Genomic DNA, 13,958 nt, shown 5'->3' on the forward strand with positions numbered 1-13,958 from the left:
TGTTTGTACAAAATCTCCATCTTTTCCTTATATCGTCACGGGATAAATACACGTTATTCTGATCGTTATTTACTGCGATCATTAGTTTGACTTCAGTCGTGCTTTTACAGGGTCTTTACATGAACAAGCAGCAATGTCTCTTCCTCGTCGAATGGTGCATTTGCAACAGAATAATATCACGTTCGGATGTTGTGTATGAAAGTTTGATTAAGAAACGAAAAAAAAAAAAAAACAAGCTCAGCAAATTGTTCTTAGAAATATCTATCCAAGCAAACACGCGGATAAAGCTGGATCTAATTTCCAGTTTAGCATCATCCAGAAAAAGTCTAAAATATCTGCTTCAGAAAGAGTCAAAAGATGAAAAAGCCAGGAGGTATAATTACACTTATATATCTCACAATAAATTGCAGTCATTAGCGCAGAGGTTAATGGGGTCAGTGGCGAAATTGGCGATTGGTCAGTTTCCGTCTCTCCGTGTTAACTTATGTCCAGCCAGTCCTGTCTCTTGTGGGGCTTGCAGGTGTGAACGTCCACCATTTCCTCGCAGTCCTTGCACTCCACGGCGCAGCACCACTTGAACTCGCACTCGCACTTGGTGACGCGCTTGACCCGCGTGGTGTCGTAGCCGCGCCCGCAGCACATGACCTCGCAGCTGTTCGTGCCTCTCGAAGACTTGTTGCACACTCGGCCCGCCGTGCCCAACGAGCCTGTGGAAGGAAGGAAAAACGCCAATTTGATTGTCGTAAAAAAAAAAAAAATAATTTGTCTGCAGCAGTTGATGTATTCACACTCGCATTCACACCTGTAGAGCTCTGGTGTCTCAAGTATCTAAAGATTCAGACAGTCGGGATCAAAACGATGCCATCTTGGCAGGAAGCTGCGCCATTTAAATGTATTGACACATTAACCAGGCAACCAGTGGTGAGTTAAGGTGAGTTATATGTCCTTTGCCCCAGTTAGGTCCCAGTTTCAGCTGGTCTATACTGAGTTGTTAGGTTTTTGCGCTTAGGGGTGTAAGTTGGTAACTTAAAGGTGCATTATGTAATAAAATCTAAAGCAACTGGCCATAAAATCCTCCCCCAAATATGTGACAGAGACTCAGGAATAATGTTCATATAACAGACTGAACTCACCAACAACAACAGTACAGACAAAATATTTGCATTACAACAAATATTTTGCAGACTGCAAATTATGTTTATGTTTTGAAATCATGTCTTGGCATGTGGCGCATGTGTCTACCAATCATTGCAGTCAGCAGAGTCTCAGCTGCCGAGCAACCACGGGTTGCCAGTTACGTCAGAAAACGAAGACCTCGGTATTTTGAATTTGAATGTAGTACCGTTTTTGGCCACATTCTTACATAAGGCACCTTTAAAGAAGGCTGACTTACACGTTTTTTCTCTCGCATGTACTGCGTTGTATTAACATTTCAGTACTAAATGTGTGCTATTAGAACACAATCAGAATGTGTCACTAGTGCGTTCAGAATCGTCAGTTTATCACGGATGACGCTTCACCTTGCGTGATTTTCGTATTCCCGTAGCAGCCTCCGCTTTAAAACCACTTGAAGCTCAGTTTCAACTGTCCTCTATGGAACAGCACACAGTAGGATTTTTTCACCGAGATGAACTTGATTGGGCAAATCGTCACTTCCAGGGAAGCTGGGCTTCCATGAGGAACTGTCTGAAAGGCAGAGCCACTTTTTGATTGACAGCGTTGCAGAAACATACACAAAAACGGAGCATTTATCTGCCTCCGTCCTGTGTGGATTTTGCGATGGGAAGTCTGTAGACAAATAGCTGGTTGTTGTGTGTTATTTGCGCAGCGATATAGCTGTAAATACACTATTATAGCATTTGGGTATAAATAACTGGGCCTGAAATGAGCTTCCCCTGTTTCAAAGACCAGCAACCACCACTGCAAGCAACATAGGGTTCGTATACCACTATCCAGTATATATACCAGGCAATACTCACTTTACTGGTTGTATTCATAAAAAGTGAAGATGGTGGAATAGCTCAAAACAGTTGGTGACAAGCAAAGGGGAGAGCTTTTTTTTTTTTTAAACAGATTTCCTAAAGATCCAGAGAGACGGCAGAGTTCAAAGTGAGGACAGAAGGCGGCGAGATGGTGAACCCACAGGCAACGGATTTAGCTCCTATCGCTTCTTATCAGGTACAGAATTCAACACTTACTAGCTTCTTTATTTTAGATGCTTTTTTTTTTTCAATGTGTGCCATAAAGTTGGAATTACTCCAGGTGTGAAATTGTCAGGTCTGTCCCATCAAGTTCCCATGTTTCAGGTCATGTCCCTTGTTTAATTATGCCAGTTCATTTTTTGATTATGGTTATTATTAGGGCGGTCAAAATTAACAAATTTTTTTTAACGTATTAACACACTTTCTGTTCAGGCAGGCAGTTGTAAGTGGCGCTACTGGCGCAGATAATGATATAATTAGTAAATGTAAATGACCGCTGTTACTGCTGTTACTGAACAGTTACTTTGTCTATAACTAACGGGGACACAGACTTGAACAGTAGCTAACATGAGCGTCAGAATGCTAGCTGATGCTAACGCTAACTAGTAGAAGTTATTTACAGTATTTTATTTTTTCTATATATTTATATTGTCTTATAATGTGAGTTCTTTACAATGTAATGTTTATTTTTTACTAAGTTTGTATAGGTTTTTTTTTTTTTAAAGTTATTAACAGTATTTTATTGTTCTTTACATTTATATTTTCACATACTTTATTTATCTCTCCGTTCCTACAACAATATAAAGAGAACATTTGAAATTTTCTGGCATATTTACGAATGGTAATTAATCGTGATTAATCCACAGCTACCCTGTGATTAATCTGATTACAAATGTTAATCTTTTAACAGCCCTAGTTATTATTTACCTTGATCATGATTAGTTTTCTTTTTAGAGGTTTGTGCCTTTCAAAGGACAGTGCCAATATGTATGTACCCTAAAGAACAGCAATGTTTGTTTGTTTGTTTGTTCTTTGCTGTTTATGATGTTGTTGACTTTTTGATGTGTACTAAATTATATTTACATGTGTGCAAAACACTGAAGTTTAGTATGGTAAAATTAAAACTTCTCTGCTGTAACTAAATTCAATTATTTTACGATTCAATCGGCACAGCACCCCCAGTGACCCTCTGGTGGAGGATAAAGCGGTAGATAATGGATGGATGGATGTTTAATCATTAATTAATTTTAGATAAATATCATAGTATTTGACTAAATGCCTAGATGCCTCAATACTGAAACAACCTTTAAAACAAGAAAAAGACTGATGCCATTTTATGGTGAAGAAGAAAAACCAAAATCTAAGATACTGACACACTAAACAAAAACACACAAAAAAAAAAGATTGAATCAGGATCAAACCAAACTTCTCGCTTTGAGGCACGAACGCTAACTTAATAACATTCTGGAAAATCTCCAGTCAGCGTTGACAAAGTCTTCCACAGCGTTGGCAGACGACCGCCGCTGAACACCGACCGCGGGATTTCATCGCTGAAAACCGAAACCCAAAGCGTCGTTTTTTCCCACGCTCTTCACGAGGGGTTTCAGGGCTTCCAGACACGCTGACGGAATAGTTTCAGAGCACAAACAACAAAGGTTGTCCATGTGCTCAGGTGTAAAACCTAAGCCTGAAGATCAGATGCCGCCTCTAATAACAGCGCATCCTTGTGAAGTGAAAAGACAGGGATAAGAAGAGGAGATATTCCCCTCGGGCACAAGGGAGTGGAGCTTTACGAGTGACCAAAGGAAGGATTTGAAAAATAAGCCTGCATGTATCCTTAGGCTGTGAATTCCTATACAATGGAGATTAGTGGTGAGGAGGGTCAATAGCTGCTTTTTTTAAGATCACTTTTTAGTCTTTAATTCACCTTCATTACCTCCACAATTTGCCAAACGCTGTAACTAAGCCCTACAGCAGGGAACTATGGGAGAGTCGCGATATATCTTCGCTAAACCACTGACGGTGAGATAGAGGAACTCCTTCGCGCTCCGTTGCCGAACGCTCGATCGGAGGAGAGGGACAGAGCTTAACAAGGCAAAAAAAAGCAAACAGTGGGAACCAAAGGAGATGTTTTAAGGTCAAATTATGAAGCAGCGAAAGGAATGCAAACCTCCAGTCATCTGTTTGTAAATACAAAAAAAACCAAATGGGAATGTACTGTGGCAGAAAAATCATCGAAAGATTTAACGAGAACCGATATGTGTCAGATGTTATGTTGGGTAATAGTTTAAATATTTACTGCTACAAGGGTCACGAGCCAAATATTGCTTATCTATTCCACAATCAATACATTCTTGGCAATAAGAAATAATACGTTGCAGAATGTGTTCGCTTTTAAGTTCGTAAAAACATGAACTATATCAAATTTAGTATGGATGAGCGCATGTCATTATCCATCTTAACTCGTCCGATCTTTTATTTTTTATTTCCCCAATGCCTCTGTTTGTCACCGTTGAGGAATGAGTGTTCAAACTTGTATGGAATACCCGCTCGAGTTTAAAATACACAGCCTAGATGTGCAACAGACAGTCTGAAGTAATTACTGTGTGGTCCAGCAGGAGGTGCTGTCACTGCAACTTAGCGTTGGATCCACTTTTTTGTCTTAAAGGCGCCATATGTAAGAATGTGGCCAAAAATGGTTACTTCACTCAAATTCAAAATATCGAGGTCTTTTAGGTTTCGTTTACTCCGCCATTGTAGCGCAGACGTAACTGGCAACCCGTGGTTGCGCGGCAGCTGTGACTCTACTGACTGCAATGATAGGTAGACGGCGGTAGGTGGCGCCACATGCCGAAACATGATTTCAAAACATAAACATGATTTGCAGTCTGCAAAATATTTTGTATAATGCGAATATTTTGTCTGTACTGTTGTTGTAGGTGAGTTCAGTTTTGGATTTTATGGCCAGTTGCTTTAGATTTATTACATAATGCACCTTTAAAGTAGGAGTAATAATACATAATGTCACGTTTATGTGTGTGCGCAGGGTGGAATATCTGGTATTTGAAGGATTAGCGTGTCGGGTAATACTCGTATTCTATGCAAAAACCTACTTCTTGATTCCTTCACTCACCTGCCGTGCGGTCCGTGAGGCAGTAGTCGGGCGAGTTCTCGATGTACACCAACTCGTTCTTGGCGCTTCCCTTGAAGTCCCTGTCGGCGACCATGAAACCCGTGCCGTCCTGGTTCAGGGTCACCTCGGTGGCGGTGTTGTACTTCTTCCGTAGGTAGTCTCCGGTTCGCCTGAAGTCAGACATGGCCAGCCAACAGGTTCTCATGGAACAGGAACCGCTGACCCCGTGACACTTGCACTCCAGCTTCATAAACCGCTTGACTGCCTGCAGCAGGAGTCAGAGTTGACAGGGTGTTAAGCCCGTGATGAGGCCTGGAGCATCATTATAGGTGTAATCAGCCCTTGCTAGTAAAGCTGTTAGCTAAAGACTTTTCACTCTTCCTAGACTGTACTGTGTTCTTCTAGACTGTTTAGATGTCCAAATGAGATTGGAGTCACAGTTGTGACATTTACAATTATTTGGTGATCACAAGCTGCAGAAACCAGCAACTACATATTGATTTGCTTGTTTTCTAGTTAGATTTCTGAAAATATTAGTCCTGATTAAAGGCCCAGTGTGTAAACATTTAGCAGCGTTAAACTGGCAGAAAAGTCATATAAATCCACATTTTTCATAGCCACAGAATAAGACCGAACATGTACGTTAGGCAAGTGTGAGCCTATCTATCTATCTATCTATCTATCTATCTATCTATCTATCTATCTATCTATCTATCTATCTATCTATCTATCTATCTATCTATCTATCTATCTATCTATCTATCTATCTATCTATCTATCTATCTATCTATCTATCTATCTATCTATCTATCTAGTTAGCGTGCTAGTTAGCTTGTGATCTATCTATCTATCTATCTATCTATCTATCTATCTATCTATCTATCTATCTATCTATCTATCTATCTATCTATCTATCTATCTATCTATCTATCTATCTATCTATCTATCTATCTATCCAGTTAGCGTGCTAGTTAGCTTGTGATCTATCTATCTATCTATCTATCTATCTATTTATCTATCTATCTATCTATCTATCTATCTATCTATCTATCTATCTATCTATCTATCTATCTATCTATCTATCTATCTATCTATCTATCTATCTATCTATCTATCTATCTATCTATCTATCTATCTATCTATCTATCTATCTATCTATCTATCTATCTATCTAGTTGGCGTGCTAGTTACTAGACTAAGAACGTCTTAGTTCTTTCATTGTTCCCTGCTACATACAACATATTTAAAAAGTAATTGTCTGATTTGCCGATTGATGGATTCCTAAAAACTTCAGAGCTTCAAGGCTCAGGTGCCGGAATCAAACGTCACGCTCACCATTCGACCGCACCGGTTGTTGTGGAGGTTCATGAGAGCGCGAGCGTCTTTCACCATCCGCTCCCGAGCGTCCACGAAGGCCTTGGCGAACTTGATGCCGTAGTTGACGTTGTCGCTGCACCTGCCCCAGTCGAAGCTGCCCCTGTCGTCGCTCGCCTGCCCGCGCTTGTGGACGTCGCAGTTGCAGATCTTCAGCTCCCCGAGGCTGCAGGCCGTGGTGATGGCGTAAACCACTCCTGCCGAGGACATGGCGTACACGAACGCCGCCTCCCGACTGCCTAGTAGAGCAGTTGAGCAAGTTTTAGATTAAAAAAGAAGACATATTTCCTACTACTTTTCATTTTATACGTATGCTACCGTTCTTTAGTACTTTTATTCAGTACTTTTATTCAACTTTGCTTTCGTCAAAGAACCAGCAAAACCATTTTCAGCTGTGCTCACATCATTGCATAAGGGTTTTCTAACCATCCAATAGCCTTCTAACGCGATTAGCAAACACAATGTACCATTAGAACACTGGAATTAGGCCTCTATACACCTGTGTGCATATGCCCTTTACCACATTAACAATGTATAGAGTGTATTTATGATTCATTTAATGTTATATTCATTGAAAAAAAAGTGATTTTCCTTCAAAAATAAGGACATTTCTAAGTGACCTCAAACTTTTGAACGGTAGGGTATGTTACTATATTGCACATGCTGTCAAACACAAAAGGTTTTGTAACTCTGTCGCACCTTCAGTAACTGTTGTTACTTCACTCTTTCTCCCTCAAGAAAACTAAAAGTCTAAAAGTTGTTATTTGTCCAACTGAAATCCACACAGACAAAAACTCTTGTTGCTATTTCTCGGGCGGGTTTCGAGCTGCCGTTTTTTGGTGCAAAGCAGCCGTTCTCAAGTACGTTCCAGAGAGTCGGAAAAGCACAGAAATCAGTCCATTTATGGTGGACGGTCCAAACGGAGGGTACAATAGCGTATCGGCTCTTAACATCGCAGTCCAGCTAACTTCACTTTCACCTTTTTTAATTTGCACAGATGGCAGCTTTCTCAGTCACTCAGGCCAGTGTTTTCATTTCAGACAAGAGGAGATTTTCGGAGGTTATTTGGTCTGGCATTCCCACCCGCCTCCTGTCCTCATTCCTGCTCACGCAACGAGGCAGAACACAGGGCGATATGTCAGGGAGTAAAACTTTGTCTGGCAGCCAGAAACATCTACCCAAATATTTACATCTCCTATTACTGTTTATACATCACCACTGCGGATCTCTCGATCTGCTACTTGTTTTCTAGAGAACGTTCCACTTTCCCAATCGTCCCCCTCTTACGGAGAAACAAAAGCCACGGTGCACTTTCTCTTTCTGTTTGGATTCTGGGCCAGAGGTAATTTAAAGTGGACACCTATTAATTCTGTGCTTATCTGGTAAGAGAGCGGAGACATTTTACGAGGATGATTAACTCGAGTGTCACCGACATAAACAACCGCTGTCACGCACAAGCACAAGAACCACACACACACACACATAGATAGACAATCCCATTTTGCACAGTGCTGTTGTTGTGCACACTCACTTCGCAGCATCACTCTGCCAAACACTGTGTGGTCTCGCTCCAGCGTGCTGCAGTTCCAGCGGTGGTGTCTGAACTGGTGTTGGCACTCTCTGATCCACTCTTTCGCTCCCTCGCCGATGACCTGCATCAGGTCTGGGTGCCGCTGGCAGAGCTGCCGCTGCTTGTTCACCAGGCCGGGAATGTTGTCGCAGATCACCCGAGCGCCCAGCGCGCCGATGTACCTGCAGACGTGAAACGAACGCAGTATGTGAAGTTTGTTTTTCGCTCTTGGTGATGTTATAGTGTCGTCGTTAGGGGTAATCTCTCTGTCCTGTGATTGTAATTCAACACAGGACTGAATATTTGTGTTTTACTTTTATTTAAAGGTCCACTGTGTAAGAATAAGTGATGAGACACACTAATTTGTCTGTTGGGCTGCTATAGATAGATAGATAGATAGATAGATAGATAGATAGATAGATAGATAGATAGATAGATAGATAGATAGATAGATAGATAGATAGATAGATAGATAGATAGATAGATAGATAGATAGATCGCAAGCTAACTAGATAGATAGATAGATAGATAGATAGATAGATAGATAGATAGATAGATAGATAGATAGATAGATAGATAGATAGATAGATAGATAGATAGATAGATAGATAGATAGATAGATAGCATGCTAACTAGATAGATAGATAGATAGATAGATAGATAGATAGATAGATAGATAGATAGATAGATAGATAGATAGCATGCTAACTAGATAGATAGATAGATAGCATGCTAACTAGATAGATAAATAGATTGATAGATAGATCGCAAGCTAACTAGATAGATAGATAGATCACAAGCTAACTAGCACGCTAACTAGATAGATAGATAGATAGATAGATAGATAGATAGATAGATAGATAGATAGATAGATAGATAGATAGATAGATAGATAGATAGATAGATAGATAGATAGATAGATAGATAGATAGATAGATAGATAGATAGATAGATAGATAGATAGATAGATAGGCTCACACTTGCCTAACGTACATGTTCGGTCTTATTCTGACTTTTCTGCCAGTTTAACGCTGCTAAATGTTTACACACTGGGCCTTTAATCAGGAAGTCCCTTCAAAATAAAAGGCAGACCCACCAAAATTAAGTTAAATATAATCCATAATCATGCCGGAAATCCAAAATCATACAGTTATCGTTCCACCTCTGCTAACTTTAGACCCTTTTCCCATACAAATATCCACCATCCCTTGTTTTATAAAAATAATACTTTTGAATATGAAACAAAGGGAGCCCTTATTGTTTATGTTATTACGCTATTGTTTTAGTGGTCATGGCCCAGTTGAGGTCAAATCGCGCTGTACGTGGCACCTGAACTAATATCAGTCTGATACCCCTGGGCTGTGTGCAGGTGTGCAGACCCAAGATCACTCTTTCCATGCAACGCTCACAATATTCATATGTGTACACTTAAAAAGTCAATGTATAACATATTCCGTGGTGTCCCCAACCGCTGATTTACAGGACGATGCACATTTTTTTTCTTCTCATCTGAGCCACTTCTTCCACTTGAGACTTGGTCATTTGGGGATGTTAGAAGAGATTATTAAATTCCTCACAGTCAGTGAAAAGCACCTCTCTCTCTCTCTCTCGCTCCCTGTGACAGGCCCATTGCTTCCTGCTCCATTCACACATAATCCCCCAACTTTGTTGCAACCCTTAAAAGGGCGGATCACATGCTGGTGGTATTGTGACACTGGGGATGGGTTGCTCTTATCAACAGGACATGATGACAGCCATCTACAGTACAAGTAATGTCCGGGCCTTTCCCCTCCCTGCCTTACAGATCCCCCTCTCCCGGGCCTGCACGCTCCACTCTCCATCCGGATGTCTTTATAGTCCCCTAATCACAACCACATTTGTGTCGCCTGGCCATCGAGACAGAAACAGACATGGCAGGCAGTTTCCACTCCTGTTATGGCTGTTTCTCAGTTCCCCAGTCCTCCGTCTAATTGTAACTATCTGCCTGAGCGGTAAAGCAGAGCAGGAGCACTAGTTGTGTTTATTGTGTGTTGTGGCAAAGAACCACTCACTGTCTCTAAGAGAGAGAGAGAGAGAGAGAGAGAGAGAGAGAGGGAGGGGAGTGGGAGAGGTCCAGTTGAAGCAAGACATATGGCGCTAATCTAAATTCTCACAATGGTTGAAAATAGGGACAAACCGGGGGTAAAATAAGTATGAATCAAGCCAAAATCTCACTTTCTGTCTGGAATTTCTCAGTGGTTTTTTTTTTTTTAAATCAGTTTTGTCGCAACACATTTGCATAAGACGGTACATAATATTTACAAAAGAGGCTGCTTTTCTTTTTCTTTTTTTTCAATCCCAATCCATCTGCAAAACAGATGCTTTTAAATCACAACCTTGTCATCACAAACACAGTGTAGCCTGCAACAGTTGCAACCCGATACGTGACGGTGATTATTTTTCATGCAGAAACTGCTGCAGACACACCCCTGGTGCAGTGTACAAACCACAGGAGCTGGAGTTTGGAGAATTTGCAACCTCATACTGATGAAAATCTCCCCCCAGAAACTGTAACTCATACGGCGAAAGACAAAACACATTTAAGAATTTTATGGTTGTTTTTATTTAAATATAATTTCGTCCTATAACTGAATGTTTTTTTTTTGGGGGGGGGGGGGGGGGGGGTTTCACCCTCGGGGCGTTTTAAAGCCTCAAGAGAAATCATCAAGGGGCATTTATTCATGCACCAGCGCCTGCACCTGCCACTTAACTCTGGGAAAAGATAGATGGATAGGGGGAGACCACCTCCACAGTCCACACACACACACAAACACACACACACACACACACACACACACACACACCCTAACATCATTAATCTTCATAAAGGTCAACATCTCACTTTGCATTGATGTTTATACAAAAATGAATTCCATCTCACAGGATGATAAAAATGAAACATGAAAAGACATGTTTTTTGTCCATGAAGTATAAAGTTATTGTAGATGTTATTATTATTATTTTTTTAATATAACTATAATAAAATATATTTATGGTGTGAATGTGTAGCACAAACATGTATGACAGCAGATAACATGTGCAGGTGTGTATTCAAATACATGTTTTATGAGCAAATATAATCTGTGTGTATGTGTGTGTGTATGTGTGTGTGTGTGTGTGTGTGTGAGTTTGCAGGATGCCACTCACCACCACGAAGAATCCACTCTCGGTGTGAAAATTAGCAGAAGCAGAACAAAAGTGAAGTGTAATCTGGGCATGGGTTTGGAGTGGTGTTGTGCTTTAGTCCCGGCTCTGATCCCCATAGTCCTGCCGCTGCTGTCTGATCCGCCTCGAGATTTCATCAGACCAAAAGACTGGCGTCTCCTCTCCTCTTACGCATTGGCACAGGCTGAACTCTCAGGTGCGGCGGGGATCCTCGGTGACTGTTGTCCCGTCCATCATCATCATCATCATCGTCGTCGTCGTCGGGAGAAGTTAACCAAACAAACTTCCCGAGGAGGAAAAAGTGATGTTAAACTCCATCAGTTGGAAGCTGTTGGTTTGATGACGGCGCGCACAGTTTGCGCTTGTGCCTGCGCATCCATAACCTCCAGATATGAGCTTTGGAATCACCTCAGATGTTTTTTTGTTTTTTTACGCACAGCGACTTTGGAAGTTCTGCAGGAAAATTGTCCTGCACAACACAAGAGAGACGTTAACCTGGCGAACGTCACTTGTCAAGTCAATTAGTGGAAGAAGTATTTCCCCGAGGATGGAACATGGGCGCTCACTGTTCTGTTGCGCGCACCTTGTTTCTCCTGAAGCCGCAGCAAAGATGCGCTCAGTCAGATCTGCGCTGCGCTCTGGTGCGTCAGCTGTCCCCCACGACCCTCGTATTACTCCCCCCCACCACCACCACCACCTCCTCCTCCTCCCCCCCTTTGTGTGAGAACATTACTAACAGCGGTATGTGGAGCTACAGACAGTCAGCAGCACAGGAGGTGTATATATTTAGGTAATCCCTGTCTGTGATGTCTGCCAGTGTCACATCAACGCGTTCACCGTTTGTGTTTGAGGACAATTACACCCCAACACAGCCAATAATAACAAAAATCATCACCACCATTGAATATAGCTATGTATATATAAATATGTGTATATGTGTATGCATATATATATGTATTTAGAGATATATGTATGTATGTATGTATATATATATATATATATATATACGTATGTATGTGTGTATGTATATATATATACACATATATATGTGTATATATATATATATATATACGTATGTATGTGTGTATGTATATATATATACACATATATGTATATATATATATGTATGTGTATGTATATATATATACACACATATGTATGTATGTGTATTTATATATCTATATATATAGAGATATATACACATATATGTATATATATGTATGTGTATGTATATATATATCAACACACATAAGTATGTATATATGTATGTGTATGTATGTGTGTATATCTTCATACACATTCACCTTTAGTCTGTGTGAGGACAACACAGCCAATAATAGATAGTAAGTGCGCGCGACTATACTAGCGTTTGTGAGAGAGTATGAAAGTGTTTGTGAGAGAGTAGGATAGTGTTTGTGAGAGAGTATGATAGTGTTTGTGAGAGAATATGATAGTGTTTGTGAGAGAGTATGATAGTGTTTGTGAGAGAATATTTTAGTACGTGTGCGCGACTATACTAGTGTGTGTGAGAGAGTATGATAGTGTTTGTGAGAGAGAATGCAAGTGTTTGTGAGATAATATGATAGTGTTTGTGAGAGAGTATGAAAGTGTTTGTGAGAGAATATGATAGTGTTTGTGAGAGAGTATGATAGTGTTTGTGAGAGAATATTTTAGTACGTGTGCGCGACTATACTAGTGTTTGTGAGAGAGTATGATAGTGTTTGTGAGAGAGTATGAAAGTGGTTGTGAGAGAATATGAAAGTGGTTGTGAGAGAATATGAAAGTGTTTGTGAGAGAATATTTTAGTATGTGTGCGCGACTATACTAGTGTTTGTGAGAGAGTATGATAGTGTTTGTGAGAGAGTATGAAAGTGTTTGTGAGAGAATATGATAGTGTTTGTGAGAGAGTATGATAGTGGTTGTGAGAGAGAATGCAAGTGTTTGTGAGAGAATATGATAGTGTTTGTGAGAGAGTATGAAAGTGTTTGTGAGAGAATATGATAGTGTTTGTGAGAGAGTATGATAGTACGTGCGCGACTATACTAGTGTTTTTGAGAGAGTATGATAGTGTTTGTGAGAGAGTATGATAGTGGTTGTGAGAGAGTATGATAGTGTTTGTGAGAGAATATGATAGTGTTTGTGAGAGAGTATGATAATAAATGTATGTGACTATGATAGTGTTTGTGAGAGAGTATGATGTAACGTGATAGTATATGTATACATATATATGAAGCACGTTTGGATTGGTTAGGTGTGGATGGTTTCTAATCTAAAATATAATGTTTTCACAACAAAACTTTACAAACCCAGTTCCATGTGTTATACAACTACAGTAAACCAGTTCATTCTTGATTTCACAAAGATGCAAATGCAAACACCAGTGTTCCATTCTCAACAGTGATATTGTAATCCTGTGATTAAACACACTTCCATGTCCATGCTTCACCTTCATCCTCTGTATAAGCATCCTCACGGAAGATGATGGGAAAAAACGCCATGGTTTCACACGTGTAAAAACACTAAAGCTGCTTTATCAACTAACTTACAATATTTCCCTCCTTCAGGTTCAACATTACCATAAATTGCAAATTGCATGTTGCATGCCAGAAAGATGTTTACAGAGTGGGGAGCAGAAAACGCCCTCAGTTCAGAGAAAAAAACTTGGAGAGCAACAAAGGGGCGAGATCTCCTCTTC

At 40.4% G+C, this 13,958-nt stretch overlaps 1 protein-coding gene across 1 annotated transcript; it reads right to left on the reverse strand.

Moving 5' to 3' along the window:
• Positions 1-477: 477 nt before the first annotated feature.
• On the reverse strand, positions 478-11,367 carry LOC310929775 (protein Wnt-2b-A-like; the record flags this gene model as incomplete). Its single annotated transcript, XM_083892621.1, has 5 exons — positions 11,246-11,367; positions 8,021-8,241; positions 6,451-6,728; positions 5,116-5,380; positions 478-707 (listed from the first exon to the last, which is right to left on the reverse strand). Exons 1-5 carry the CDS (start codon positions 11,359-11,361, stop codon positions 478-480), a joined length of 1,110 nt encoding a protein of 369 aa, XP_083748747.1. The 5' UTR covers positions 11,362-11,367.
• Between the last annotated feature and the right edge of the window lie 2,591 nt (positions 11,368-13,958).

This window comes from Microchirus variegatus (genome assembly GCF_963457635.1).
Source record: "Microchirus variegatus genome assembly, chromosome: 7".
NCBI lineage: Eukaryota > Metazoa > Chordata > Actinopteri > Pleuronectiformes > Soleidae > Microchirus > Microchirus variegatus.